Below are 27,316 nucleotides of genomic sequence, written 5' to 3'. Positions count from 1 at the left end.
CTTGTTGTTGCTGTGGGCAGGTAGCTTCTGTAAACAAGAGCGGTACAGCAGCTCAAGCGGGCTTGGGCTGGTAAAAAAACAAAAAAAAACTGCATTAAAATCTACAATAAACCAAAGTGACAAAGTAGCGAGCCGCGTGAAGACAAATTAAACTTAAGGGAGGGAATTAAAGCAAACGCGACCAGGCGAGGGCAGGAGGCAAGGCCCCGCGTGTCTAGGCCCCGCGTTGTAAAGTTCCAACTTGGACATCGATTCACAAGCTGCTGCTGCTCTAGTGACATCCCTACGAGAGAGAGAGCGAGGCTCTACCTTGGTAAACAACAACAACCACAACAACAACAACCACCACAACCACAACCACCACGACGATGAGAATTTCTCACCTCGGATTTCACTGCACGCGCGAAGCTGCAGCTTGTGACGTCACGCGGCAGCAGGTGACATGACGTCACTTCCGGGGTACAAGACATTCCCCTCCCACAACGAGTGGCTACTCTAACTGACGTCATTAATACATCATGTTAATGTGTTGAGATCGAAACGTCGTGGGTTTTATGCTTTAATGAGTGACTTTACCGAAAAAGCCTAAGAGCATGAATCATTGCAGTCACGAAAGCTTCAAATCTACAATTTAATAAACGACTTTACCGAAAAAAGCCTAAGAGTATGAATCATTGCAGTCACGAAAGCTTCAAATCTACAATTTAATAAGCGACTTGACCGAAAAAAGCCTAAGAGTATGAATCATTGCAGTCACGAAAGCTTCAAATCTACAATTTAATAAGCGACTTGACCGAAAAAAGCCTAAGAGTATGAATCATTGCAGTCACGAAAGCTTCAAATCTGGAACTCATCATGGATGTGGCTGAACGTCACCGTGTAGGAGCCCAGCGCGTGACACCTTCACGCGCTGGGCGAGTGGCGCAGTCTCGCTTCCCATGCAAGAGGTCGCGGGTTGGATCCCCGCGTCCTCCGCGGGCGAATATATTTTTAAATCCTTTATATTAAGTTCGCTTGCGTGCTTACTTACGACCGTGCAAATCTTTCGGTCGTTTTTAACCCACTTCCCGTGATCCAATCGAGCTGACATTTGCACACAGACTCGTTGTGCGTGACAATTAATGTTCGTGAAAAAGAATGTCCAAAATTTTACACTGTTTAGGGAAATTTTTTTAAATATTTAATTACCAATTGCTTAATGGTGGCAGGCAATCATCTGACCCATAGGTGGCAGCCATCTCAAGCCAGAAGACGAGAGGACTCTAGCCGCCACGCATATAAAGGATTTAGAGTGAAAAACTTTGTTTTTACGGGTTATTCTTATTTTACATTTATTCAAATAGAAAACGTTGCACATTTGGTGAGTCCATTGGGCAAGGCACTGACCGCTTGATTGGAATTTGCTGTTTATTAAAAGAAACAATTGTTGATCGAAATTTTGCTTTCATGGCTTTATTTTGGTGATTTCGAAAAGTGTATTGGTTTAGCCATGTTTGTTTGTTGTAGTACAGAGTTAGACTAATGGCCTTAATCTAAGTTGTCTTGTGGTTGTTGTTGTTGTTGTTTGACTTGCATCCCACTGGGATATTTTCACACAGCGTTGGTGTAACGGTGCTTTTTTCTGCAATATTTTGCTGTCTTTTCTTGGATTTCTGTTTGCACTCAGTCACATATAGTCACTACAAGATGTTTTCTTGTTCGTGTTTTTGTTTGTTGCGGTTGCACCCGATTCAAGAGCTGAATGGCTCACAGGGCTACACCTAATACTTGAACTTGAACTTGAGTTTATTGCGACGGTCTCATTAACATAATTTATTCATATTCTCATTTAGTTACAGAGCCGCTCGTTGTGGGAGGAGCCTGTCTCTTGCCCAGGAAGTGACGTCATGTCACCTACTACCGCGTGACGTCACGAGGTAACAGGAAGCTGTCGCCCCGCGCGTGCAGTGAAATCCGAGGTGAGAAATTCTCATCGTCGTGGTTGTTGTGGTTGTTGTTGTGGTTGTTGTTGTTGGTTACCAAGCTAGAGCATCGCTCTCTCTCTCGTAGGGATGCCACTAGAGCAGCAGCAGCAGCTTGTGAATCGATGTCCAAGTTGGAACTTTACAACGCGGGGCCTAGACACGCGGGGCCTTGCCTCCTGCCCTCGCCTGGTCGCGTTTGCTTTAATTCCCTCCCTTAAGTTTAATTTGTCTTCACGCGGCTCGCTACTTTGTCACTTTGGTTTATTGTAGATATTAACGCAGTTTTTTTTTTCGTTTTTTTACAGCCCAAGCCCGCCTGAGCTGCTGTACCGCTCTTGTTTACAGAAGCTACCTGCCCACAACAACAACAAGGTGGGTTTTGTCAACGCGTGTCTCGGTGTTTTGACTTGAAACTTTCGTAACTGCAGCAATTCATATTCTTGGTTCTTTCGGTGAAGTCACGGAGATTAAAAAAAATAACAGATAATAATGTTAAATAAAATAAAAAATTGCAAATAAAGAATAAACCCACGACGTTTCGATCGCAGCACAAGTGGTGTTTTTTAAATTTAATTTCATGATCTGTTATTTTTATTTCCTATCTACGTGACTTTACCGAACGAACCAAGACTACGTGTGTCAATGTCTGTCTGTCAAAGACGCTGATGTTGAATGTGGAGGGGAAAACCGGGGCGGGGTGTCTGGTGTAAACTCCACACCACCACGGTTTACCATGGCACTGTGTGTGACAGTGTCAAGTTTGTGTTTGCAGTAAAGTCTATCAGTTGTGACAGTGTAAAGATGGTGTGTGACAATGTAAAGTATATTAACTCTGTTGAACACGGAGGTTGTAACAAAACAATAGTTTATTTTAGGTTTCCTCTGGAACTCTTTATAAGAGTGGAAGCAGGAAGTTAGCACAGCACACACACGTGCAGCAGCTGACGTCAGATCTGTTCATCCCATCATTGAAGGACATCTGAGCCTGGCTTCACACCGCTAAGTTGCCACTGAACACATTCCTGCTGCTGCGGAGGGAGCTGCTAGGAACGTCGGGTTGCTCGCTCAATGGCCTGCAGGGTCAACGGCCACTGCGTGGTGTATTCCGCAAATATGCCGACTGTGAGGGCGGGCACAAGCCGGCGTGAGTAGGTGAAACGTTGAGTTTTATAAGGGCACCACGGGGTGGACCAGCCCCTCCCCACCCAGCCCACCCTCCCCCACCCAGCCCCTCCCTCCCCACCCAGCCCCACCCTCCCACCCCCCCACCCAGCCCCACCCTCCCCACCCCAGCCCCTCCCCACCCTCCCCTCCCCACCCAGCCCCTCCCTCCCCACCCAGGCCCCTCCCTGCACGACGGACGGACGGACACAATAATCCCCTGTGGGCTGGTGTAACTAGGAGGTTCCTACCAGTGACAATGTTGCAATTGCTTCGTTTTTATTTGGCGAGTCCTGTTCTCTCCCGTGACGAGGTGGATCCGCACGACGATGTGTGTGAAGTGACTGTATCGACAACACGATGTGTGTGTGAAGTGACTGTCATCGACAACCGATGGTGTGTGTGAAGTGACTGTCATCGACTATACGATGTGTGTGTGAAGTGACTGTCATCGACAACACGATGTGTGTGTGAAGTGACTGTCATCGACTATACGATGTGTGTGTGAAGTGACTGTCATCGACAACACGATGTGTGTGTGAAGTGACTGTCATCGACTATACGATGTGTGTGTAAAGTGACTGTCATCGACAACACGATGTGTGTGTGAAGTGACTGTCATCGACTATACGATGTGTGTGTGAAGTGACTGTCATCGACAACACGACGATGAGGTTTCGACGTGTATCCCACCGGCGAGGGTGGCGAATGGTGTCGTGGCTCTGGGGGCGGAGGGGCGTGAGATGTGGCTCACATGTCCTGAATGACTTGGTCAAGGTGCCACGTGCACGTGCATCTCACAGCGCGATTTGGGCAATTAGAACACACGACGGAATTGATTACACCTGCTTGCTTCATCAATTAAAGCCCATCGAGAATCAATTATTCTAAATGTGTTTGTGTGCATCGATTAGGGGCCGTCATTAAATGACGTCACGCACCTGGCGTGACGTCATTTATGGACGGCCCCTTAACTACTTTTCATAGAGGATTTCCACCACGGCCGCAGCCGTGTGTGTGTAGGTGAGTGTCTGTGTGTGTGTAGGTGTGTGTCACTGTGTGTGTGGTTAGTGTCTGTGTGTGTAGGTGAGTGTCTGTGTGTGGTGTAGTGTGTGTCACTGTGTGTGTGGTGAGTGTCTGTGTGTGTAGGTGAGTGTCTGTGTGTGTGTAGGTGAGTGTCTGTATGTGTAGGTGAGTGTCTGTGTGTGTGTAGGTGTGTTGTCACTGTGTGTGTAGGTGTGTGTCACTGTGTGTGTAGGTGAGTGTCTGTGTGTGTAGGTGAAGTGTCCTGTGTGTAGGTGTGTGTCACTGTGTGTGTAGGTGAGTGTCTGTGTGTGTGTAGGTGAGTGTCTGTGTGTGTGTAGGTGTGTGTCACTGTGTGTGTAGGTGAGTGTCTGTGTGTGTGTAGGTGTGTGTCACTGTGTGTTGTAGGTGAGTGTCTGTGTGTGTGTAGGTGTGTGTCACTGTGTGTGTGTAGGTGAGTGTCCTGTGTGTGTGTAGGTGAGTGTCTGTGTGCGTGTAGGTGTGTGTCACTGTGTGTGTGATGAGTGTTCTGTGTGTGTGTGGTGAGTGTCACTGTGTGTGTGTAGGTGAGTGTCTGTGTGTGTAGGTGGTGTCACTGTGTGTGTGTAGCTGAGGGTCACTGTGTGTGTGTAGCTGAGGTGTCACTGTGTGTGTGTAGCTGAGTGTCACTGTGTGTTGTATGTGAGTGTCTGTGTGTGTAGGTGGAGTGTCTGTGTGTGTAGGTGAGTGTCTGTGTGTGGGTAGGTGAGGTGCTGTGTGTGTGTAGGTGTGTGTCACTGTGTGTGTAGGTGAGTGTCTGTGTGTGTAGGTGAGTGTCTGTGTGTGTGTAGGTGAGTGTCTGTGTGTGTGTTAGGTGATGTCTGTGTGTGTAAGTGCTGGGTCACTGTGGTGTGGGTGAGTGTCTGTGTGTGTGTAGGTGTGTGTCACTGTGTGTGTAGGTGAGTGTCTGTGTGTGTAGGTGAGTGTCTGTGTGTGTAGGTGAGTGTCTGTGTGTGTGTAGGTGAGTGTCTGTGTGTGTAGGTGAGTGTCTGTGTGTGTGTAGGTGAGTGTCTGTGTGTGTGTAGGTGAGTGTCTGTGTGTGTGTAGGTGAGTGTCTGTGTGTGTAGGTGAGTGTCTGTGTGTGTGTAGGTGAGTGTCTGTGTGTGTAGGTGAGTGTCTGTGTGTGTCACTGTGTGTGTAGGTGAGTGTCTGTGTGTGTGTAGGTGAGTGTCTGTGTGTGTGTAGGTGTGTGTCACTGTGTGTAGGTGTGTGTCACTGTGTGTGTAGGTGAGTGTCTGTGTGTGAGGTGTGTGTCACTGTGTGTGTAGGTGAGTGTCTGTGTGTGGTGTGTGTCACTGTGTGTGTAGGTGAGTGTCTGGTGTGTGGTGAGTGTCTGTGTGTGTAGGTGAGTGTCTGTGTGTGTATGTGGTGTCACTGTGTGTGTAGGTGAGTGTCTTGTGGGTAGGTGTGTGTCACTTGTGGGGTGTAGGTGAGTGCTGTGTGTGTGTAGGTGAGTGTCTGTGTGTGTAGGTGAGTGTCCTGTGTGTGTAGGTGTGTGTCACTGTGTGTGTGTAGGTGAGTGGTCTGTGTGTGTACGGTGTGTGTCACTGTGTGTGTGTAGGGGAGTGTCTGGTGTTGTAGGTGAGGTGTCTGTGGTTGTGTAAGGTGAGTGTCTGTGTGTGTAGGTGTGTGTCACTGGTGGTTGTGTAGGTGGACGTGTCTGTGTGTGTAGGTGTGTGTCACTGTGTGTGTAGAGTGGAGTGTCTGATGTGTGTGTAGGTGAGTGTCTGTGTGGTTGGTAGGTGTGTGTCTGTGTGTGTAGGTGTTGTCCCTGTGTGTGTCGGTGAGTGTCTGTGTTTGTGTAGGGAGTGTCTGTGTGTGTGTAGGTGTGTGTCACTGTGTGTGTAGGTGATTGTCTGTGTGTGTGTAGGTGTAGGTGTAGGTGAGTGTCTGTGTGTGTGTAGGTGAGTGTTGTGTGTGTAGGTGTGTGTCACTGTGTGTGTAGGTGAGTGTACTGTGTGTGTGGTGAGTGTCTGTGTGTGTGTAGGTGAGTGTCACTGTGTGTGTAGGTGAGTGTCCACTGTGGTGTGGTGAGTGTCTGTGTGTGTGTAGGTGAGTGTCACTGTGTGTGTGGTGAGTGTCTGTGTGTGTGTAGGTGTGTGTCACTCTGTGTGTAGGTGAGTGTCACTGTGTGTGTGGTGAGTGTCTGTGTGTGTGTAGGTGTGTGTCACTGGTGTGTGTGGTGAGTGTCTGTGTGTGTGTGTAGGTGTGTGTCTGTGTGTGTAGGTGTGTGTCTGTGTGTGTAGGTTGTGTGTCTGGTGTGTGTAGGTGTGTGTCTGTGTGTGTAGGTAGTGTCTGTGTGTGTAGGTGAGTGTCTGTTGTGTAGGTGTTGTGTCTGTGTGTGTAGGTGTGTGTCTGTGTGTGTGTAGGTGTGTGTCCACTGTGTGTGTGTAGGTGAGTGTCGTGTGTGTGTAGGTGTGTGTCACTGTGTGTAGGTGTGTGTCACTGTGTGTGTGGTGAGTGTCTGTGTGTGTAGGTGTGTGTCACTGTGTGTGTAGGTGAGTGTCACTGTGTGTGGTGAGTGTCTGTGTGTGTGTAGGTGTGTGTCACTGTGTGTGTGGTGAGTGTCTGTTGTGTGTGTAGGGTGTGTGTCACTGTGTGTGTGGTGAGTGTCTGTGTGTGTGTAGGTGAGTGTCTGTGTGTGTAGGTGTGTGTCACTGTGTGTGTGGTGAGTGTCTGTGTGTGTGTAGGTGAGTGTCTGTGTGTGTGTAGGTGAGTGTCTGTGTGTGTGTAGGTGAGTGTCACTGTGTGTGTGGTGAGTGTCTGTGTGTGTGTAGGTGTGTGTCACTGTGTGTGTAGGTGAGTGTCTGTGTGTGTAGGTGAGTGTCTGTGTGTGTAGGTGTGTGTCTGTGTGTGTAGGTGTGTGTCTGTGTGTGTGTAGGTGTGTGTCACTGTGTGTGTGTAGGTGAGTGTCTGTGTGTGTGTAGGTGTGTGTCACTGTGTGTAGGTGTGTGTCACTGTGTGTGTGGTGAGTGTCTGTGTGTGTAGGTTGTGTGTCACTGTGTGTGTGTAGGTGTGTGTCACTGTGTGTGTGGTGAGTGTCTGTGTGTGTGTAGGTGTGTGTCACTGTGTGTGTGGTGAGTGTCTGTGTGTGTGTAGGTGAGTGTCTGTGTGTGTGTAGGTGAGTGGTCTGTGTGTGTAGGTTGAGTGTCTGTGTGTGTGTAGGTGAGTGTCTGTGTGTGTGGTGAGGTCTGTGTGTGTGTAGGTGAGTGTCACTGTGTGTGTGGTGAGTGTCTGTGTGTGTGTAGGTGAGTGTCTGTGTGTGTAGGTGAGTGTCTGTGTGTAGGTGTGTGTCACTGTGTGTGTAGGTGAGTGTCTGTGTGTGTGTAGGTGTGTGTCACTGTGTGTAGGTGTGTGTCACTGTGTGTGTGGTGAGTGTCTGTGTGTGTGTAGTGTGTGTCTGTGTGTGTGTAGGTGTGTGTCCACTGTGTGTGTGTAGGTGAGGTGATCTGTGTCTGTGTGTAGGTGAGTGTCTGTGTGTGTGTAGGTGTGTGTCACTGTGTGTGTAGGTGAGTGTCTGTGTGTGTAGGTGAGTGTCTGTGTGTAGGTGTGTGTCACTGTGTGTGTAGGTGAGTGTCTGTGTGTGTGTAGGTGTGTGTCACTGTGTGTAGGTGTGTGTCACTGTGTGTGTGGTGAGTGTCTGTGTGTGTGTAGGTGAGTGTCACTGTGTGTGTGGTGAGTGTCTGTGTGTGTTAGGTGTGTGTCACTGTGTGTGTGGTGAGTGTCTGTGTGTGTGTAGTGTGTGGTCACTGTGTGTGTGGTGAGTGTCTGTGTGTGTGTAGGTGAGTGTCTGTGTGTGTAGGTGTGTGTCACTGTGTGTGTGGTGAGTGTCTGTGTGTGTGTAGGTGTGTGTCACTGTGTATGTGGTGAGTGGTCTGTGTGTGTGTAGGTGTGTGTCTGTGTGTGTAGGTGTGTGTCTGTGTGTAGGGTGTGTGGTGTAGGTGTGTTGTCTGTGTGTGTAGGTGAGTGTCTGGTGTGTAGGTGAGTGTCTGTGTGTGTAGGTGTGTGTCTGTGTGTGTAGGTGTGTGTCTGTGTGTGTGTAGGTGTGTGTCACTGTGTGTGTGTAGGTGAGTGTCTGTGTGTGTGTAGGTGTGTGTCACTGTGTGTAGGTGTGTGTCACTGTGTGTGTGGTGAGTGTCTGTGTGTGTAGGTGTGTGTCACTGTGTGTGTAGGTGAGTGTCACTGTGGTGTGGTGAGTGTCTGTGTGTGTGTAGGTGTGTGTCACTGTGTGTGTGGTGAGTGTCTGTGTGTGTGTAGGGTGTGTGTCACTGTGTGTGTGGTGAGTGTCTGTGTGTGTGTAGGTGAGTGTCTGTGTGTGTAGGTGTGTGTCACTGTGTGTGTGGTGAGTGTCTGTGTGTGTGTAGGTGAGTGTCTGTGTGTGTGTAGGTGAGTGTCTGTGTGTGTGTAGGTGAGTGTCACTGTGTGTGTGGTGAGTGTCTGTGTGTGTGTAGGTGTGTGTCACTGTGTGTGTAGGTGAGTGTCTGTGTGTGTAGGTGAGTGTCTGTGTGTGTAGGTGTGTGTCTGTGTGTGTAGGTGTGTGTCTGTGTGTGTGTAGGTGTGTGTCACTGTGTGTGTGTAGGTGAGTGTCTGTGTGTGTGTAGGTGTGTGTCACTGTGTTTAGGTGTGTGTCACTGTGTGTGTGGTGAGTGTCTGTGTGTGTAGGTGTGTGTCACTGGGTGTGTGTAGGTGTGTGTCACTGTGTGTGTGGTGAGTGTCTGTGTGTGTGTAGGTTGTGTCACTGTGTGTGTGGTGAGTGTCTGTGTGTGTGTAGGTGAGTGTCTGTGTGTGTGTAGGTGAGTGTCTGTGTGTGTAGGTGAGTGTCTGTGTGTGTGTAGGTGAGTGTCTGTGTGTGTGGTGAGTGTCTGTGTGTGTGTAGGTGTTGTGTCACTGTGTGTGTAGGTGAGTGTCTGTGTGTGTAGGTGAGTGTCTGTGTGTGTAGGTGTGTGTCTGTGTGTGTAGGTGTGTGTCTGTGTGTGTGTAGGTGTGTGTCACTGTGTGTGTGTAGGTGAGTGTCTGTGTGTGTGTAGGTGTGTGTCACTGTGTGTAGGTGTGTGTCACTGTGTGTGTGGTGAGTGTCTGTGTGTGTAGGTGTGTGTCACTGTGTGTGTGTAGGTGTGTGTCACTGTGTGTGTGGTGAGTGTCTGTGTGTGTGTAGGTGTGTGTCACTGTGTGTGTGGTGAGTGTCTGTGTGTGTGTAGGTGAGTGTCTGTGTGTGTGTAGGTGAGTGTCTGTGTGTGTAGGTGAGTGTCTGTGTGTGTGTAGGTGAGTGTCTGTGTGTGTGGTGAGTGTCTGTGTGTGTGTAGGTGAGTGTCACTGTGTGTGTGGTGAGTGTCTGTGTGTGTGTAGGTGAGTGTCTGTGTGTGTAGGTGAGTGTCTGTGTGTAGGTGTGTGTCACTGTGTGTGTAGGTGAGTGTCTGTGTGTGTGTAGGTGTGTGTCACTGTGTGTAGGTGTGTGTCACTGTGTGTGTGGTGAGTGTCTGTGTGTGTGTAGGTGTGTGTCTGTGTGTGTGTAGGTGTGTGTCACTGTGTGTGTAGGTGAGTGTCTGTGTGTGTGTAGGTAGTGTCTGTGTGTGTGTAGGTGTGTGTCACTGTGTGTGTAGGTGAGTGTCTGTGTGTGTAGGTGAGTGTCTGTGTGTAGGTGTGTGTCACTGTGTGTGTAGGTGAGTGTCTGTGTGTGTGTAGGTGTGTGTCACTGTGTGTAGGTGTGTGTCACTGTGTGTGTGGTGAGTGTCTGTGTGGTGTGTAGGTGAGTGTCACTGTGTGTGTGGTGAGTGTCTGTGTGTGTGTAGGTGTGTGTCACTGTGTGTGTGGTGAGTGTCTGTGTGTGTGTAGGGTGTGTGTCACTGTGTGTGTGGTGAGTGTCTGTGTGTGGTGTAGGTGAGTGTCCTGTGTGTGTAGGTGTGTGTCACTGTGTGTGTGGTGAGTGTCTGTGTGTGTGTAGGGTGTGTGTCACTGTGTGTGTGGTGAGTGTCTGTGTGTGTGTAGGTGTGTGTCTGTGTGTGTAGGGTGTGTGTCTGTGTGTGTAGGTGTGTGTCTGTGTGTGTAGGTGTGTGTCTGTGTGGTGTAGGTGAGTGTCTGTGTGTGTAGGTGAGTGTCTGTGTGTGTAGGTGAGTGTCTGTGTGTGTAGGTGGTGTGTCTGTGTGTGTTGTAGGTGTTGTGTCACTGTGTGTGTGTAGGTGAGTGTCTGTGTGTGTGTAGGTGTGTGTCACTGTGTGTAGGTGTGTGTCACTGTGTGTGTGGTGAGTGTCTGTGTGTGTAGGTGTGTGTCACTGTGTGTGTAGGTGAGTGTCACTGTGTGTGGTGAGTGTCTGTGTGTGTGTAGGTGTGTGTCACTGTGTGTGTGGTGAGTGTCTGTGTGTGTGTAGGTGTGTGTCACTGTGTGTGTGGTGAGTGTCTGTGTGTGTGTAGGTGAGTGTCTGTGTGTGTAGGTGTGTGTCACTGTGTGTGTGGTGAGTGTCTGTGTGTGTGTAGGTGAGTGTCTGTGTGTGTGTAGGTGAGTGTCTGTGTGTGTGTAGGTGAGTGTCACTGTGTGTGTGGTGAGTGTCTGTGTGTGTGTAGGTGTGTGTCACTGTGTGTGTAGGTGAGTGTCTGTGTGTGTAGGTGAGTGTCTGTGTGTGTAGGTGTGTGTCTGTGTGTGTAGGTGTGTGTCTGTGTGTGTGTAGGTGTGTGTCACTGTGTGTGTGTAGGTGAGTGTCTGTGTGTGTGTAGGTGTGTGTCACTGTGTGTAGGTGTGTGTCACTGTGTGTGTGGTGAGTGTCTGTGTGTGTAGGTGTGTGTCACTGTGTGTGTGTAGGTGTGTGTCACTGTGTGTGTGGTGAGTGTCTGTGTGTGTGTAGGTGTGTGTCACTGTGTGTGTGGTGAGTGTCTGTGTGTGTGTAGGTGAGTGTCTGTGTGTGTGTAGGTGAGTGTCTGTGTGTGTAGGTGAGTGTCTGTGTGTGTGTAGGTGAGTGTCTGTGTGTGTGGTGAGTGTCTGTGTGTGTGTAGGTGAGTGTCACTGTGTGTGTGGTGAGTGTCTGTGTGTGTGTAGGTGAGTGTCTGTGTGTGTAGGTGGAGTGTCTGTGGTAGGTGTGTGTCACTGTGTGTGTAGGTGAGTGTCTGTGTGTGTGTAGGTGTGTGTCACTGTGTGTAGGTGTGTGTCACTGTGTGTGTGGTGAGTGTCTGTGTGTGTGTAGGTGTGTGTCTGTGTGTGTGTAGGTGTGTGTCACTGTGTGTGTAGGTGAGTGTCTGTGTGTGTGTAGGTGAGTGTCTGTGTGTGTGTAGGTGTGTGTCACTGTGTGTGTAGGTGAGTGTCTGTGTGTGTAGGTGAGTGTCTGTGTGTAGGTGTGTGTCACTGTGTGTGTAGGTGAGTGTCTGTGTGTGTGTAGGTGTGTGTCACTGTGTGTAGGTGTGTGTCACTGTGTGTGTGGTGAGTGTCTGTGTGTGTGTAGGTGAGTGTCACTGTGTGTGTGGTGAGTGTCTGTGTGTGTGTAGGTGTGTGTCACTGTGTGTGTGGTGAGTGTCTGTGTGTGTGTAGGTGTGTGTCACTGTGTGTGTGGTGAGTGTCTGTGTGTGTGTAGGTGAGTGTCTGTGTGTGTAGGTGTGTGTCACTGTGTGTGTGGTGAGTGTCTGTGTGTGTGTAGGTGAGTGTCTGTGTGTGTGTAGGTGAGTGTCACTGTGTGTGTGGTGAGTGTCTGTGTGTGTGTAGGTGTGTGTCACTGTGTGTGTAGGTGAGTGTCTGTGTGTGTAGGTGAGTGTCTGTGTGTGTAGGTGTGTGTCTGTGTGTGTAGGTGTGTGTCTGTGTGTGTGTAGGTGTGTGTCACTGTGTGTGTAGGTGAGTGTCTGTGTGTGTGTAGGTGTGTGTCACTGTGTGTAGGTGTGTGTCACTGTGTGTGTGGTGAGTGTCTGTGTGTGTAGGTGTGTGTCACTGTGTGTGTGTAGGTGTGTGTCACTGTGTGTGTGGTGAGTGTCTGTGTGTGTGTAGGTGTGTGTCACTGTGTGTGTGGTGAGTGTCTGTGTGTGTGTAGGTGAGTGTCTGTGTGTGTGTAGGTGAGTGTCTGTGTGTGTAGGTGAGTGTCTGTGTGTGTGTAGTGAGTGTCTGTGTGTGTGGTGAGTGTCTGTGTGTGTGTAGGTGAGTGTCACTGTGTGTGTGGTGAGTGTCTGTGTGTGTGTAGGTGAGTGTCTGTGTGTGTAGGTGAGTGTCTGTGTGTAGGTGTGTGTCACTGTGTGTGTAGGTGAGTGTCTGTGTGTGTGTAGGTGTGTGTCACTGTGTGTAGGTGTGTGTCACTGTGTGTGTGGTGAGTGTCTGTGTGTGTGTAGGTGTGTGTCACTGTGTGTGTAGGTGAGTGTCTGTGTGTGTGTAGGTGAGTGTCTGTGTGTGTGTAGGTGTGTGCCACTGTGTGTGTGGTGAGTGTCTGTGTGTGTGTAGGTGTGTGTCACTGTGTGTGTAGGTGAGTGTCTGTGTGTGTAGGTCAGTGTCTGTGTGTGTGTAGGTGTGTGTCACTGTGTGTGTAGGTGAGTGTCTGTGTGTGTGTAGGTGTGTGCCACTGTGTGTGTAGGTGAGTGTCTGTGTGTGTGTAGGTGTGTGTCACTGTGTGTAGGTGTGTGTCACTGTGTGTGTGGTGAGTGTCTGTGTGTGTGTAGGTGTGTGTCACTGTGTGTGTAGGTGAGTGTCTGTGTGTGTGTAGGTGAGTGTCTGTGTGTGTGTAGGTGTGTGCCACTGTGTGTGTGGTGAGTGTCTGTGTGTGTGTAGGTGTGTGTCACTGTGTGTGTAGGTGAGTGTCTGTGTGTGTAGGTCAGTGTCTGTGTGTGTGTAGGTGTGTGTCACTGTGTGTGTAGGTGAGTGTCTGTGTGTGTGTAGGTGTGTGCCACTGTGTGTGTGGTGAGTGTCTGTGTGTGTGTAGGTGTGTGTCACTGTGTGTGTAGGTGAGTGTCTGTGTGTGTGTAGGTGTGTGTCACTGTGTGTGTAGGTGAGTGTCTGTGTGTGTGTAGGTGTGTGTCACTGTGTGTGTGGTGAGTGTCTGTGTGTGTGTAGGTGTGTGTCACTGTGTGTGTAGGTGAGTGTCTGTGTGTAGGTGTGTGTCACTGTGTATGTGGTGAGTGTCTCTGTGTGTGTAGGTGTGTGTCACTGTGTGTGTGGTGAGTGTCTGCGTGTGTAGGTGTGTGTCACTGTGTGTGTGGTGAGTGTCTGTGTGTGTGTAGGTGTGTGTCACTGTGTGTGTGGTGAGTGTGTGTGTGTAGGTGTGTGTCACTGTGTGTGTGGTGAGTGTCTGTGTGTGTAGGTGTGTGTCACTGTGTGTGGTGAGTGTCTGTGTGTGTAGCTGAGTGTCACTGTGTGTGTGTAGGTGAGTGTTTGTGTGTGTAGGTGAGTGTCTGTGTGTGTGTAGGTGAGTGTCTGTGTGTGTAGGTGTGTGTCACTGTGTGTGTGTAGGTGAGTGTCTGTGTGTGTAGGTGTGTGTCACTGTGTGTGTAGGTGAGTGTCTGTGTGTGTGTAGGTGAGTGTCTGTGTGTGTGTAGGTGTGTGTCTGTGTGTGTAGGTGTGTGTCACTGTGTGTGTAGGTGAGTGTCTGTGTGTGTGTAGGTGAGGTGTCTGTGTGTGTGTAGGTGTGTGTCACTGTGTGTGTAGGTGAGTGTCTGTGTGTGTGTAGGTGAGTGTCTGTGTGTGTGTAGGTGAGTGTCTGTGTGTGTAGGTGTGTGTCACTGTGTGTGTAGGTGAGTGTCACTGTGTGTGTGGTGAGTGTCTGTGTGTGTGTAGGTGAGTGTCACTGTGTGTGTAGGTGAGTGTCACTGTGTGTGGTGAGTGTCTGTGTGTGTGTAGGTGAGTGTCACTGTGTGTGTGGTGAGTGTCTGTGTGTGTGTAGGTGTGTGTCACTCTGTGTGTAGGTGAGTGTCACTGTGTGTGTGGTGAGTGTCTGTGTGTGTGTAGGTGTGTGTCACTGTGTGTGTGGTGAGTGTCTGTGTGTGTGTAGGTGTGTGTCTGTGTGTGTAGGTGTGTGTCTGTGTGTGTAGGTGTGTGTCTGTGTGTGTGTAGGTGTGTGTCTGTGTGTGTAGGTGAGTGTCTGTGTGTGTAGGTGAGTGTCTGTGTGTGTAGGTGTGTGTCTGTGTGTGTAGGTGTGTGTCTGTGTGTGTGTAGGTGTGTGTCACTGTGTGTGTGTAGGTGAGTGTCTGTGTGTGTGTAGGTGTGTGTCACTGTGTGTAGGTGTGTGTCACTGTGTGTGTGGTGAGTGTCTGTGTGTGTAGGTGTGTGTCACTGTGTGTGTAGGTGAGTGTCACTGTGTGTGGTGAGTGTCTGTGTGTGTGTAGGTGTGTGTCACTGTGTGTGTGGTGAGTGTCTGTGTGTGTGTAGGTGTGTGTCACTGTGTGTGTGGTGAGTGTCTGTGTGTGTGTAGGTGAGTGTCTGTGTGTGTAGGTGTGTGTCACTGTGTGTGTGGTGAGTGTCTGTGTGTGTGTAGGTGAGTGTCTGTGTGTGTGTAGGTGAGTGTCTGTGTGTGTGTAGGTGAGTGTCACTGTGTGTGTGGTGAGTGTCTGTGTGTGTGTAGGTGTGTGTCACTGTGTGTGTAGGTGAGTGTCTGTGTGTGTAGGTGAGTGTCTGTGTGTGTAGGTGTGTGTCTGTGTGTGTAGGTGTGTGTCTGTGTGTGTGTAGGTGTGTGTCACTGTGTGTGTGTAGGTGAGTGTCTGTGTGTGTGTAGGTGTGTGTCACTGTGTGTAGGTGTGTGTCACTGTGTGTGTGGTGAGTGTCTGTGTGTGTAGGTGTGTGTCACTGTGTGTGTGTAGGTGTGTGTCACTGTGTGTGTGGTGAGTGTCTGTGTGTGTGTAGGTGTGTGTCACTGTGTGTGTGGTGAGTGTCTGTGTGTGTGTAGGTGAGTGTCTGTGTGTGTGTAGGTGAGTGTCTGTGTGTGTAGGTGAGTGTCTGTGTGTGTGTAGGTGAGTGTCTGTGTGTGTGGTGAGTGTCTGTGTGTGTGTAGGTGAGTGTCACTGTGTGTGTGGTGAGTGTCTGTGTGTGTGTAGGTGAGTGTCTGTGTGTGTAGGTGAGTGTCTGTGTGTAGGTGTGTGTCACTGTGTGTGTAGGTGAGTGTCTGTGTGTGTGTAGGTGTGTGTCACTGTGTGTAGGTGTGTGTCACTGTGTGTGTGGTGAGTGTCTGGTGTGTGTAGGTGTGTGTCTGTAGTGTGTGTAGGTGTGTGTCACTGTGTGTGTAGGTGAGTGTCTGTGTGTGTGTAGGTGAGTGTCTGTGTGTGTGTAGGTGTGTGTCACTGTGTGTGTAGGTGAGTGTCTGTGTGTGTAGGTGAGTGTCTGTGTGTAGGTGTGTGTCACTGTGTGTGTAGGTGAGTGTCTGTGTGTGTGTAGGTGTGTGTCACTGTGTGTAGGTGTGTGTCACTGTGTGTGTGGTGAGTGTCTGTGTGTGTGTAGGTGAGTGTCACTGTGTGTGTGGTGAGTGTCTGTGTGTGTGTAGGTGTGTGTCACTGTGTGTGTGGTGAGTGTCTGTGTGTGTGTAGGTGTGTGTCACTGTGTGTGTGGTGAGTGTCTGTGTGTGTGTAGGTGAGTGTCTGTGTGTGTAGGTGTGTGTCACTGTGTGTGTGGTGAGTGTCTGTGTGTGTGTAGGTGAGTGTCTGTGTGTGTGTAGGTGAGTGTCACTGTGTGTGTGGTGAGTGTCTGTGTGTGTGTAGGTGTGTGTCACTGTGTGTAGGTGAGTGTCTGTGTGTGTAGGTGAGTGTCTGTGTGTGTAGGTGTGTGTCTGTGTGTGTAGGTGTGTGTCTGTGTGTGTGTAGGTGTGTGTCACTGTGTGTGTGTAGGTGAGTGTCTGTGTGTGTGTAGGTGTGTGTCACTGTGTGTAGGTGTGTGTCACTGTGTGTGTGGTGAGTGTCTGTGTGTGTAGGTGTGTGTCACTGTGTGTGTGTAGGTGTGTGTCACTGTGTGTGTGGTGAGTGTCTGTGTGTGTGTAGGTGTGTGTCACTGTGTGTGTGGTGAGTGTCTGTGTGTGTGTAGGTGAGTGTCTGTGTGTGTGTAGGTGAGTGTCTGTGTGTGTAGGTGAGTGTCTGTGTGTGTGTAGGTGAGTGTCTGTGTGTGTGGTGAGTGTCTGTGTGTGTGTAGGTGAGTGTCACTGTGTGTGTGGTGAGTGTCTGTGTGTGTGTAGGTGAGTGTCTGTGTGTGTAGCTGAGTGTCTGTGTGTAGGTGTGTGTCACTGTGTGTGTAGGTGAGTGTCTGTGTGTGTGTAGGTGTGTGTCACTGTGTGTAGGTGTGTGTCACTGTGGTGTGTGGTGAGTGTCTGTGTGTGTGTAGGTGTGTGTCACTGTGTGTGTAGGTGAGTGTCTGTGTGTGTGTAGGTGAGTGTCTGTGTGTGTGTAGGTGTGTGCCACTGTGTGTGTGGTGAGTGTCTGTGTGTGTGTAGGTGTGTGTCACTGTGTGTGTAGGTGAGTGTCTGTGTGTGTAGGTCAGTGTCTGTGTGTGTAGGTGTGTGTCACTGTGTGTGTAGGTGAGTGTCTGTGTGTGTGTAGGTGTGTGCCACTGTGTGTGTAGGTGAGTGTCTGTGTGTGTGTAGGTGTGTGTCACTGTGTGTAGGTGTGTGTCACTGTGTGTGTGGTGAGTGTCTGTGTGTGTGTAGGTGTGTGTCACTGTGTGTGTAGGTGAGTGTCTGTGTGTGTGTAGGTGAGTGTCTGTGTGTGTGTAGGTGTGTGCCACTGTGTGTGTGGTGAGTGTCTGTGTGTGTGTAGGTGTGTGTCACTGTGTGTGTAGGTGAGTGTCTGTGTGTGTAGGTCAGTGTCTGTGTGTGTGTAGGTGTGTGTCACTGTGTGTGTAGGTGAGTGTCTGTGTGTGTGTAGGTGTGTGCCACTGTGTGTGTGGTGAGTGTCTGTGTGTGTGTAGGTGTGTGTCACTGTGTGTGTAGGTGAGTGTCTGTGTGTGTGTAGGTGTGTGTCACTGTGTGTGTAGGTGAGTGTCTGTGTGTGTGTAGGTGTGTGTCACTGTGTGTGTGGTGAGTGTCTGTGTGTGTGTAGGTGTGTGTCACTGTGTGTGTAGGTGAGTGTCTGTGTGTAGGTGTGTGTCACTGTGTATGTGGTGAGTGTCTCTGTGTGTGTAGGTGTGTGTCACTGTGTGTGTGGTGAGTGTCTGCGTGTGTAGGTGTGTGTCACTGTGTGTGTGGTGAGTGTCTGTGTGTGTGTAGGTGTGTGTCACTGTGTGTGTGGTGAGTGTGTGTGTGTAGGTGTGTGTCACTGTGTGTGTGGTGAGTGTCTGTGTGTGTAGGTGTGTGTCACTGTGTGTGGTGAGTGTCTGTGTGTGTAGCTGAGTGTCACTGTGTGTGTAGCTGAGTGTCACTGTGTGTGTAGCTGAGTGTCACTGTGTGTGTAGCTGAGTGTCACTGTGTGTGTAGCTGAGTGTCACTGTGTGTGTAGGTGAGTGTCACTGTGTGTGTGTAGCTGTGTGTGTGTAGCTGAATATCACTGTGTGTGTGTAGCTGAGTGTCACTGTGTGTAGCTGAGTGTCACTGTGTGTAGCTGAGTGTCACTGTGTGTAGCTGAGTGTCACTGTGTGTAGCTGAGTGTCACTGTGTGTGTGTAGCTGAGTGTCACTGTGTGTAGCTGAGTGTCACTGTGTGTAGCTGTGTGTGTGTAGCTGAGTGTCACTGTGTGTAGCTGAGTGTCACTGTGTGTAGCTGTGTGTGTGTAGGTGAGTGTCACTGTGTGTGTAGCTGAGTGTCACTGTGTATAGCTGAGTGTCACTGTGTGTAGCCGAGTGTCACTGTGTGTAGCTGTGTGTGTGTAGCTGAGTGTCACTGTGTGTAGCTGAGTGTCACTGTGTGTAGCTGAGTGTCACTGTGTGTAGCTGTGTGTGTGTAGCTGAGTGTCACTGTGTATAGCTGAGTGTCACTGTGTGTAGCCGAGTGTCACTGTGTGTAGGTGTGTGTGTGTAGCTGAGTGTCACTGTGTGTAGCTGTGTGTGTGTAGCTGAGTGTCACTGTGTGTAGGTGTGTGTGTGTAGCTGAGTGTCACTGTGTGTAGCTGAGTGTCACTGTGTGTAGCTGAGTGTCACTGTGTGTAGCTGTGTGTGTGTAGCTGAGTGTCACTGTGTATAGCTGAGTGTCACTGTGTGTAGCCGAGTGTCACTGTGTGTAGGTGTGTGTGTGTAGCTGAGTGTCACTGTGTGTAGCTGTGTGTGTGTAGCTGAGTGTCACTGTGTGTAGGCGTGTGTGTGTAGCTGAGTGTCACTGTGTGTAGCTGAGTGTCACTGTGTGTGTAGCTGCTGCTGCGTGTGACGAGGTGGTCTGGCTCGACTCGTCACAGCGGCACTGTGACACTCCGCGAGATGGCGCGCGCCAGCACCTCGGCCACGTGGCAGACGGCGCCATGTGGCGCGCGCGTCCACCGCTGGGCACCGCCGCACCGCCCCCTCCTCCGCATTGCTGCTGCTCTCACGGCGGCCTTCTTCGACTCGCGAGTGGGGTAAGAGAGAGAAGCCGGGCTCGTCGAGAAGCCGGGCTCGTCGCGCGGCGTTGTGACGGGGGGGGGGGGGGGGCTGCGGTGGCGATGTCGGGTCAATGAGTGGCAACGCGTCGCTGTGAAGATCGTCGAGGGAGAAGTCTGCACGCTGCTGCTGCTGCTGCGTTCGCTCGCGCGGGTCACGGTGCCGCCGGGCGGCTCTCCGTCCACGCGCCCGTCCGTGCGTCCGTCTGCCTGCCCGATGGCCGCAGGGCGCTGTCCGCGGACACGATCTGCGGCAAGATTCCGGGACTGACGCCACAGCAGCGGGCGCTGTGCCGGAGCCACCCGGACGCGATGGTCGCGGTCGGCGAGGGCGCGCGCCTGGGAATCGGCGAGTGCCGGCACCAGTTCCGATTCAGCCGCTGGAATTGCTCGGCGCTGGGGGAGGAGACGGTGTTCGGCCAGGAGCTCCCAGGCGGTGAGCGCCCCGACTCGGCGTCAGTTCGGCAGAGGGGCGGACCCGCGGTGTGCGGTCACCCTGTGCGTCTCTCTCTGAATTCTAGAACTCGCAACGCGCCACGTTTCTTATTTATTTAAAAGTTTTTTCATTTCTCAATCATGGGCAGTCCTCTGCCTAGAACAGGAAAAAGAACAGGAGAAATCATGACCACAACCCGAGCCGGTGATCCTGTTGTAACAACCAGTGCCTGCACCACTCTCCCTGACAGCAGGTGCACCGAGTATGAAACACGAGAGACACATCCTGCACACAACCTTTGAGCGAACAAGTTTACCGTCGCCAGGGAAGAAACATGAATCCGCCTACCCTCGCAGCGGAGGCCGTCCTCAAACTCTGTGCCACACGGGGGTGGAGGCCACCGCCATTTCTCATTTGCAGCGTCACTGCCCACCATCTCTGTCTCCACCTACACCACCCTTTCCAACGGCCGACATGCAGGTGCCCTTAATCACTCTCCCGCGCGCCGCCCACAGGGCCGCCTCCTTCACGGCGCTTACGACGGCCCACGCCTGAGCCCAGACCTCCCCCGCCCTCTGTCTGAACATCCCCCAAATTGTATTGGGCAATGTGGCCTTTACTGGACAAAAATGAGGCAGCAGAGGCTGACATAACTCCCACACCTCCCGAGCAAATGGGCACTGAGGGTGCGGGCCAATCTTCGGGAACACATGAACCGTCTTTATTCCGGCCTGTCCCAGGCCGCCAGCCAGGATAAATCCCATTGCCTTTTCGTCAGGGCTGGCGATGTTACGTTTTTCTAAAGTAGTCGGTGCACGGCACCCCGTGCACCTGGCACCTCTGTACCAGCCTGCTGCTTAGACGTCTCCGCCAGGACGTCCCTGGGAATCCACGACGCGCGTGTCTGGGCCGGCTCACGCCTCACGACGTGTTCGCTTGCCGCGGTGCACGACCACCCCTGAGGCCAAGCCGCGGGGGTGCCGCGCGGCAACGAAGCCGTCCCTGGCCACCGCAGGAGCCACGCCTGCCTGTGCCGTACGTAACGAGGCTTCCACCTGGAGTCCATTGGAGAAATACAGGTGCAGCGTGTCGCAGACCAGGATCGTGGCGAGGGTGCACGTGATATTCGGGGCGCCCCTCCCACCGTTCTCGACGCTTTTATTATTACACATCGTTTCCCGTTCCACTCGGCCCATCGCGCCCCCCCCCCCCCCCCCTCCCCAGATGAACCTGAAGAACATTCGCTGCAGTCTTTTCGCCATTTGCGCGCCCGGCGAGATCACGTAGGCCCGGTAGATAAGTGCCGGGAGGATTTCCACCCTCGGGACCAACATTCTACCATCCATTGGAAGGCGCCTGTCCGCCCGGCCGGCCGGCCTGCCCCTCACCGCCCTCTCCCTTCCCATCCAATGCTTCGTCGCCGAGTCCTGCCAACAGAAGCTGACCCCTAGGATCTTGATCGCCTCTCCCAGCACCGTTATACCGGTCGACGGCCCTCGAATAGCCTGGGGTCACTGAAGATCAGCATCTCACTCTTCCTCACATTTACGTTAGATCCCGAGGCCAAAAATAATCTATCCGCGAGTCCTAGGGCCTCCCATACCGAGGAGACATCCCCACAGGAAATGACGACATCGTCCATATACATGGCTATTTTTGCTGGCTCCCCTGACCGCCTGGGCAAAGGGCTCCATTCACAATATGAATAACACCGGTGACATAGGGAGACACCCCTGTCGCACACCTGACCCAGTTGGTATCTCCTCAGAGAGGACTCCATTTATCAGCAGGCTGCCCGTGAGCTTATGATGCAGCAGTTGCCTTATCCAGCCGATCAATTGTTTCCCCACCCCCATCACCGCGACCCCGCGTCTCCCCCCCCCACCTCCCACGCGTCCCTGCTCCACCACCCTGCTGCTCACACCGCCCCCCCCCCCCCCCCCCCGTGCGTGGGCTCCCCGACACGAGCAGGTAGCCGAGAAGCGGCCTTCGCGCACGCCGTGATGGCGGCGGCCGTGGCGTACGCCATCACGGCGGCGTGCGGCCGGGGCGACCGGAGCTGGTGTGGCTGCGACGGCGCCAAGCAGGGCGGCTTCTACGATGCACAGGGCGGCTGCTCGGCCGACCTCAGCCACAGCCTCGAGTTCTCGCGCCTCTTCGTGGACGCGCGCGAGGTCCAGCGGAGCGCGTGCACGCTCATGAACCTGCACAACAACGCCGCCGGGCGCAAGGTGTCAGCGATTTCCCCACACCAAGCACTCCTCCAGATCCAATCCAACGCAGGCGCTGAAAACAAAATCACCCCTCCCCACTCTCTCCCTCCCCCCTTCCCACCCCCCATTATCCTACCTCTTCTCCTCGTCATTTTTCCGGCACAATGCTTATTTTTAGCTAAGGAAAGCTGTCTCGAGTGTGGACCAATTAACTTCAAGGACAGTGCATATCATTATCATCATCAGAGTTGTTTCTTTTTGTTTGCATTTTGACTGCTTGTGTTGTGGTTCTTGTGGTTCTTGCAAACATGTCAGTTTTTGTACCAGTTGAAAGGGTAAAAACCTATCACTATATTTTGCCACTGGTAAAGGAGGTGTCTCATAGTGTAAATGGGGTTGTTGCTGGGCTCTGGTCCAATCACACGGCCGGGGTATTGCGGGGGCGGAGCCTGGTCTGCGGGGCGTGTGGGAGGGGCCACCGGTCACCTCGGCAGCTCCAATGGGAGGCGAGGTGAATGGGGGCGGAGCCAGCGGGGCAGTATGGGAAGGCCGGATCTGACGATCCGGAAGGGGAGGAGTCAGGATCACGTGGGGGGAATGGATATAAGTGGGAGCCCGGAAGAGATCGGGGCAGTCGGGGAAGTTGAGAGGCTGAGCCACGCTGGGTGGTGAGAGATCCGCGCCATCGGCCACGTGGCCGAAGGTCCTCAGCACGCCGTCGGCCAGCGGGGTGCGGAGTGCGGGAGTAGAGGAGCTAACGGAGGAGCGTGCGTGGCACGCGAGAGGAGACGACGCTGGTCCGTGGAGGAGACCAGCGGGGTGCGGAGAAGAACCTAAATAGAAGACAAGCGGAGACCAGCAGTGGCTGATGGAGTCTTTTATTACATGTTTGTGTGTTGCCATGAAGGCTCATATATTGGAAAACTCCAGCACAATTGCCGCTGGTGTAATAAAATTATTAAAGTCAAAGTCTGTCTCTGTCTCTCTGTGTCTCTCTGTGTCTCTCTCTGTCTCTCTCTGTCTCTCTCTGTCTTTTTGTCTCCCCCCCCCCCCCCCACTTGTCCCCACCTACCTCCCCGATGCTCTCCTGCCCTCTCGTCTCTCTCTCCCCACCACGCGCCGCCAGGTGCTGGAGGAGAAGATGAAGACGGTGTGCAAGTGCCACGGAGTGTTGGGCTCGTGCACCACCAGGACGTGCTGGGCCACGCTGCCCCAGTTCCGCGAGGTGGGCTCCGCACTCAAGCGCAAGTACGACGAGGCGGTCCACGTGGAGCCGGTGCACGCCGGCCGCTACCGCCACCGCTACCCCGCCTTCCTCCAGGCGAGGCGCTCGCGCGGCCACCGCAAGCCGCTCCACACGGAGCTCGTGTTCACCGAGAGCTCGCCTAGCTACTGCGAGGAGGACCGGCTGACGGGCAGCGTGGGCACGCGCGGCCGCCCGTGCAACCGCACGTCGCCGCACGCCGACGGCTGCGAGCTGCTGTGCTGCGGCCGCGGCTACGACACGCGCCAGTACACGCGCTCGTGGCATTGCAAGTGCGAGTTCCGCTGGTGCTGCTACGTGCGCTGCAGCACGTGCAGCGAGGGGGCGGAGGAGTACACGTGCAAGTGACGGCGGCGGCGGCTCGCTGGGAAGCTGGGGCCCCGACTCCTCCGCCGGCTCGATCGCTCGCCCCGTCGACTGTCGGCCATGGCCCCCACGGGCCTCGCCCCTGGCAACAACAATCATGGCCGGACAAAAGTGTCAGCGGATGTCGCTGCCTGATGGCGCGGCTGTCGTTCCGCACCTCGCAGTTGCCCTCAACTTCCCTCCCTCACCCCACCCCACTCACCACCCCACCCACCGCCACCCTGCGTGATTGCCGACGGGGTGGGGGGGGGGGGCGCCAGGCGGATCCCTGCAAGAGATCTGCAATCGGCTCCCGAGCCTGGGACAAAGTAGCCACCGAGATCTCAGCATGATGGGAGAGAGAGGAGGAGTCGGTGACTCGTCCACATTGCTCACCATGCCCTGCCCCTCCCCCCCACCACCACCTCTGCCCCTCCAACCACATGCTGCTTCTCCCACTCAGATTTGCTGACCACGAGGACCCACAAGTTCTGTATGTCGCCGGCACCGAGTGCAGCATCTCCCAGTGAATCCCAGCGTCCCCCCCCCCCCCCCCCCCCGGCGAGCATTTCCCTCGTCGAACACGGGGGAAATGCGTGGACTCGATGATCTCGTGTTTTACAGGGAAAGGTGCGCATGGAAGGGCGGCAGATGGTCCAAAAATGTGTGGTTAAATATTTTTTGCATGGTTAATAACATATTTCCAATGATTACTAAGTGTGTACCCCTCATCACGGTTGAAATTATGTCTGTGTTTGTAAATTTGGATGGCCTCGTATACAAACCTTTGATGGTAGCCAGAGGGTTTGCAAAGCACCTTAGTCTCGAAAAAAACAATATCATGAGAGCCCACCGCGTTGTAGCAATGATCGGCAAAGGCGGAAGACTCAATTTTGCCGTGTTTCAAATCTTGCTTGTGCTCGCGGACACGATCAGAGACATGACGTTTCGTTTCCCCAATGTAACAATCACCACAGCTGCAACTCAGTTTATAGACTCCAGGGTATTGCAAGTCAGGGATGACATCCTTCACAGATGGGCTCTCATGATATTGCTTTTTCCGAGACTAAGGTGCTCTGCAAACCCTCTGGATACCATCAAAGGTTTGTACACGAAGCCATTCAGATATACAAACACAGACATAATTTCAACCGTGATGATGGGTACAAACTTAGTAATCATTGGAAAGATGTTATTAACCATGCAAAAAAAGATTTAACTACACATTTTTGGACCATTTTATCTGACAGGCACTATTTTACTTTACCGAGTGTTGACATCCCCAGCGTTTAACAGTACTCTCCTTTTTCGTATTTGATTGTCAGCCAACACTGGTGAAAACAACATGGGCATTTTCGTTCTCTTCTGTCATGTGCACCAACAGGGGCTTGCGCACAAACACGTCCACGTCGACGTCTACGTACACCTCTTTTAGCACCCCCCCCTCCCAATACGTTCCATTCATTGGCTACCACATTCTGATAAGCTCCCCCCCTCCTCCCCCTTAACTTGTATGACCCCAAGAACACCATCCCCACCGTCATACATGGAGGTGGAAACATTATGCGTTGGGGGTGTTTATCTGCTAAGGGGACAGGACAACTTCACCGCATCAAAGGGACGATGGACGGGGCCATGTACCGTCAAATCTTGGGTGAGAACCTCCTTCTCTCAGCCAGGGCATTGAAAATGGGTCGTGGATGGGTATTCCAGCATGACAATGACCCAAAACACACGGCCAATGCAACAAAGGAGTGGCTCAAGAAGAAGCACATTAAGGTCCTGGAGTGGCCTAGCCAGTCTCCAGACCTTAATCCCATAGAAATATGTGGAGGGAGCTGAAGGTTCGAGTTGCCAAACGTCAGCCTCGAAACCTTAATGACTTGGAGAAGATCTCCAAAGAGGAGTGGGACAAAATCCCTCCTGAGATATGTGCAAACCTGGTGGGCAACTACAAGAAACGTCTGACCTCTGTGATTGCCAACAAGGGTTTTGCCACCAAGTACTAAGTCATGTTTTGCAGAGGGGGTCAAATACTTATTTCCCTCATTAAAATGCAAATCAATTTATAACATTTTTGACGCGTTTTTCTGGATTTTGTTGTTGTTTTTCTGTCTCTCACTGTTCAAATAAACCTACCATTAAAATTATAGACTGATCATTTCTTTGTCAGTGGGCAAACGTACAAAATCAGCAGGGGATAAATACTTTTTTCCCTCACTGTATATATGATGGTAATTTTAGCTGATGGAACAGGAAATAATCGTGATTAAATGTATGTAAGTATACATTAATACAGTATATATAAAGTAGAAACAAGCGGAGTGCCACATGAGGCAGTTTATCTCTTGGATAAATCATACCAAAATAACGGGTACGTAACTTTCTTAGGGTGATATTGCATCTAAGCTGATACTTTTGTCTAGACGACTAAATGCGACATTAAACTAAGAACGAGTCAGGCTGTCGTCGCTGCAGCGTCATTTATTCACAACTTACACATTCAGTGCATTCTCTAATGAAAATACGAAATGCAGTAAATCCTACTACACAGTCAGTAGCTACTACTGGCTCAGTAGATACTACTGTACAGTCCGTCGAGACAACTACAGAATCAATAGATACTACTTCCTCTGTTGTATGTAGGGCGTGTAGCTATATATAACTACGTGGGGGTAAAGATATGTTTTGAGGGGGGAGTCAACAATTTCCAGAAACCTTTGACATCAACTATTTCCCGCACACTTTCTTTAACTTTTCACGTGAGGTCCAGGCACACCAGGAGGTCCCATAGGACCCTGAGACCCTGGCACACCCTGAACAAACACAGACACAGTTTTAATAAAAACGAGTCTTGTATTTAAATGCCACACATTCATACATGTCAACCCATTCGGCTTACCCCTATTCTTGTACAGGGAAATTTTGATTTCCAGCTCCGTACGGCGTGCAGCCGTTTCAATACGACAAACACGTTCAGCAGGAGACAACACGCCCGTTGAGCACGCGCTAGCTCGGCCACCTACTTGCTGCCCTGCAACGCAGTTACCCTTCACGCAAGTTGACCAACTCGTGCAATCATCTCTGCGTAGGCCACGAGGTTCGTGCCGCCAGCGGCCGGCAGCGAAGTGAAGGGTGAACTCCAACGGCACCGCCTGGTCTGGCGCTCACCGCTCGCGGCAGCGCAGCTACCGTCGAGTGCACAGGCGGTGCAACTGCGCCGGTGCGCCGGAGGGGTCGAAGCACCCGGGTGCGAACAGAGGGGGGCGGGTAGTTGCAAGCCCCGTGCCGGCAATGGTACGACGCTAACGGACGGTGAGCGGCGGCGGGTTCTGCGCCGCTACGTTGCTGGGGCAGTGCACCTCACGCGCTCGTGCGCAAGGCGCCGCACGGCGCAGTTGCCCAATCACACTTGGCTCGGTCGCGTGTCTCTTTGGAGAAGTTCCATCGTTACACGCCTCGTTCACCAAATGTGGTTTGACGTTTACACTATGAGACATCTCCTTTGCCAGTGGCAAAATAGTGATAGGTTTTTACCCTTTTCAACTGGTATAACAACTGACACCTTTATAGAAGGCATCATGTTTGCAATAACCACAACACAAGCAGTCAAAATGCAAACAAACAAGAAACAACTCTGATGATGATATGCACTGTCCTTGAAGTTGATTGGTCCACACCCGAGACGGCTTTTCTTAGAGCCTAGTCTCCATTGGTGTTGGACCAGATGACACCAAAAGGCGTACAACTCAAAGACAGCGCACTATCAGAGTATTGAGAGCTCGGGGTAAACATTTACACTATGAGACCTCCTTTACCAGTGGCAAAATATAGTGATAGGTTTTTACCCTTTCAACTGGTACTGTCTCGGATGTGGACCAATCAACTTCAAGGACAGTGCATATCATTATCATCATCAGAGTTGTTTCTTTTTGTTTGCATTTTGACTGCTTGTATTGTGGTTATTGCAAACATGATGGACTTATGGCACTTGTTTTATTAAACTCTTGAATAAGATTTGGTTATAACTGTTGATGTTATGTAGCTGTAGATGTGACACAAACTATTGCTTTCTGAAAGATCTTGTAAAAAACAAGGGCAAAATTCACTTGTTTTAAAGTTTAATGATAACAGACCACTTTGCATTACTTATAACTCCTGTTAAAAATGTTCATGAGGTAAAGATATTTAACTCATGGAAATGTAAGGTATTCTATACAGTTTGTTCAATGTTATCTGACTGAATGAAAGGCAGAATTGCGTTTTTAGAGTTGTTCACGTCTGCCTGAGTGGCTTATATTTGGTTACATTGTCATTTGAAAAATAAAGTTAATTGTGGCAATGACATTTTTTTTATAACAGTGTGTGTGTTTTCACGTAACTTTTGTGGTGAAAAAAATAATGTCGGAAGGGACTATTGGCCCCCGGGCATCTTCATTTG

The 27,316-nt window shown here is 51.4% G+C and overlaps 1 protein-coding gene across 2 annotated transcripts; it reads left to right on the top strand.

Annotated features, from left to right (window-relative positions):
• Positions 1-2,283: 2,283 nt before the first annotated feature.
• On the top strand, positions 2,284-23,408 carry LOC133361996 (protein Wnt-7b-like). Of its 2 annotated transcripts, none has more exons than XM_061580966.1 (5): positions 2,284-2,336; positions 18,372-18,596; positions 18,845-19,053; positions 21,025-21,284; positions 22,393-23,408. In XM_061580966.1, exons 2-5 carry the CDS (start codon positions 18,460-18,462, stop codon positions 22,876-22,878), a joined length of 1,092 nt encoding a protein of 363 aa, XP_061436950.1. In that variant the 5' UTR covers positions 2,284-2,336; positions 18,372-18,459; the 3' UTR covers positions 22,879-23,408. The 2 variants fall into 2 exon arrangements, with proteins under 2 accessions (XP_061436950.1, XP_061436951.1); XM_061580967.1 differs by lacking the exon at positions 2,284-2,336 and adding an exon at positions 3,053-3,112 and having other exon boundaries at positions 18,394-18,596.
• Positions 23,409-27,316: the final 3,908 nt, after the last annotated feature.

Source organism: Lethenteron reissneri, unplaced genomic scaffold (assembly GCF_015708825.2).
Source record: "Lethenteron reissneri isolate LAM-NWPU_2019-01 unplaced genomic scaffold, ASM1570882v1 scaffold_1323, whole genome shotgun sequence".
NCBI lineage: Eukaryota > Metazoa > Chordata > Hyperoartia > Petromyzontiformes > Petromyzontidae > Lethenteron > Lethenteron reissneri.
This window is presented reverse-complemented; position numbering and strand designations above follow the sequence as displayed.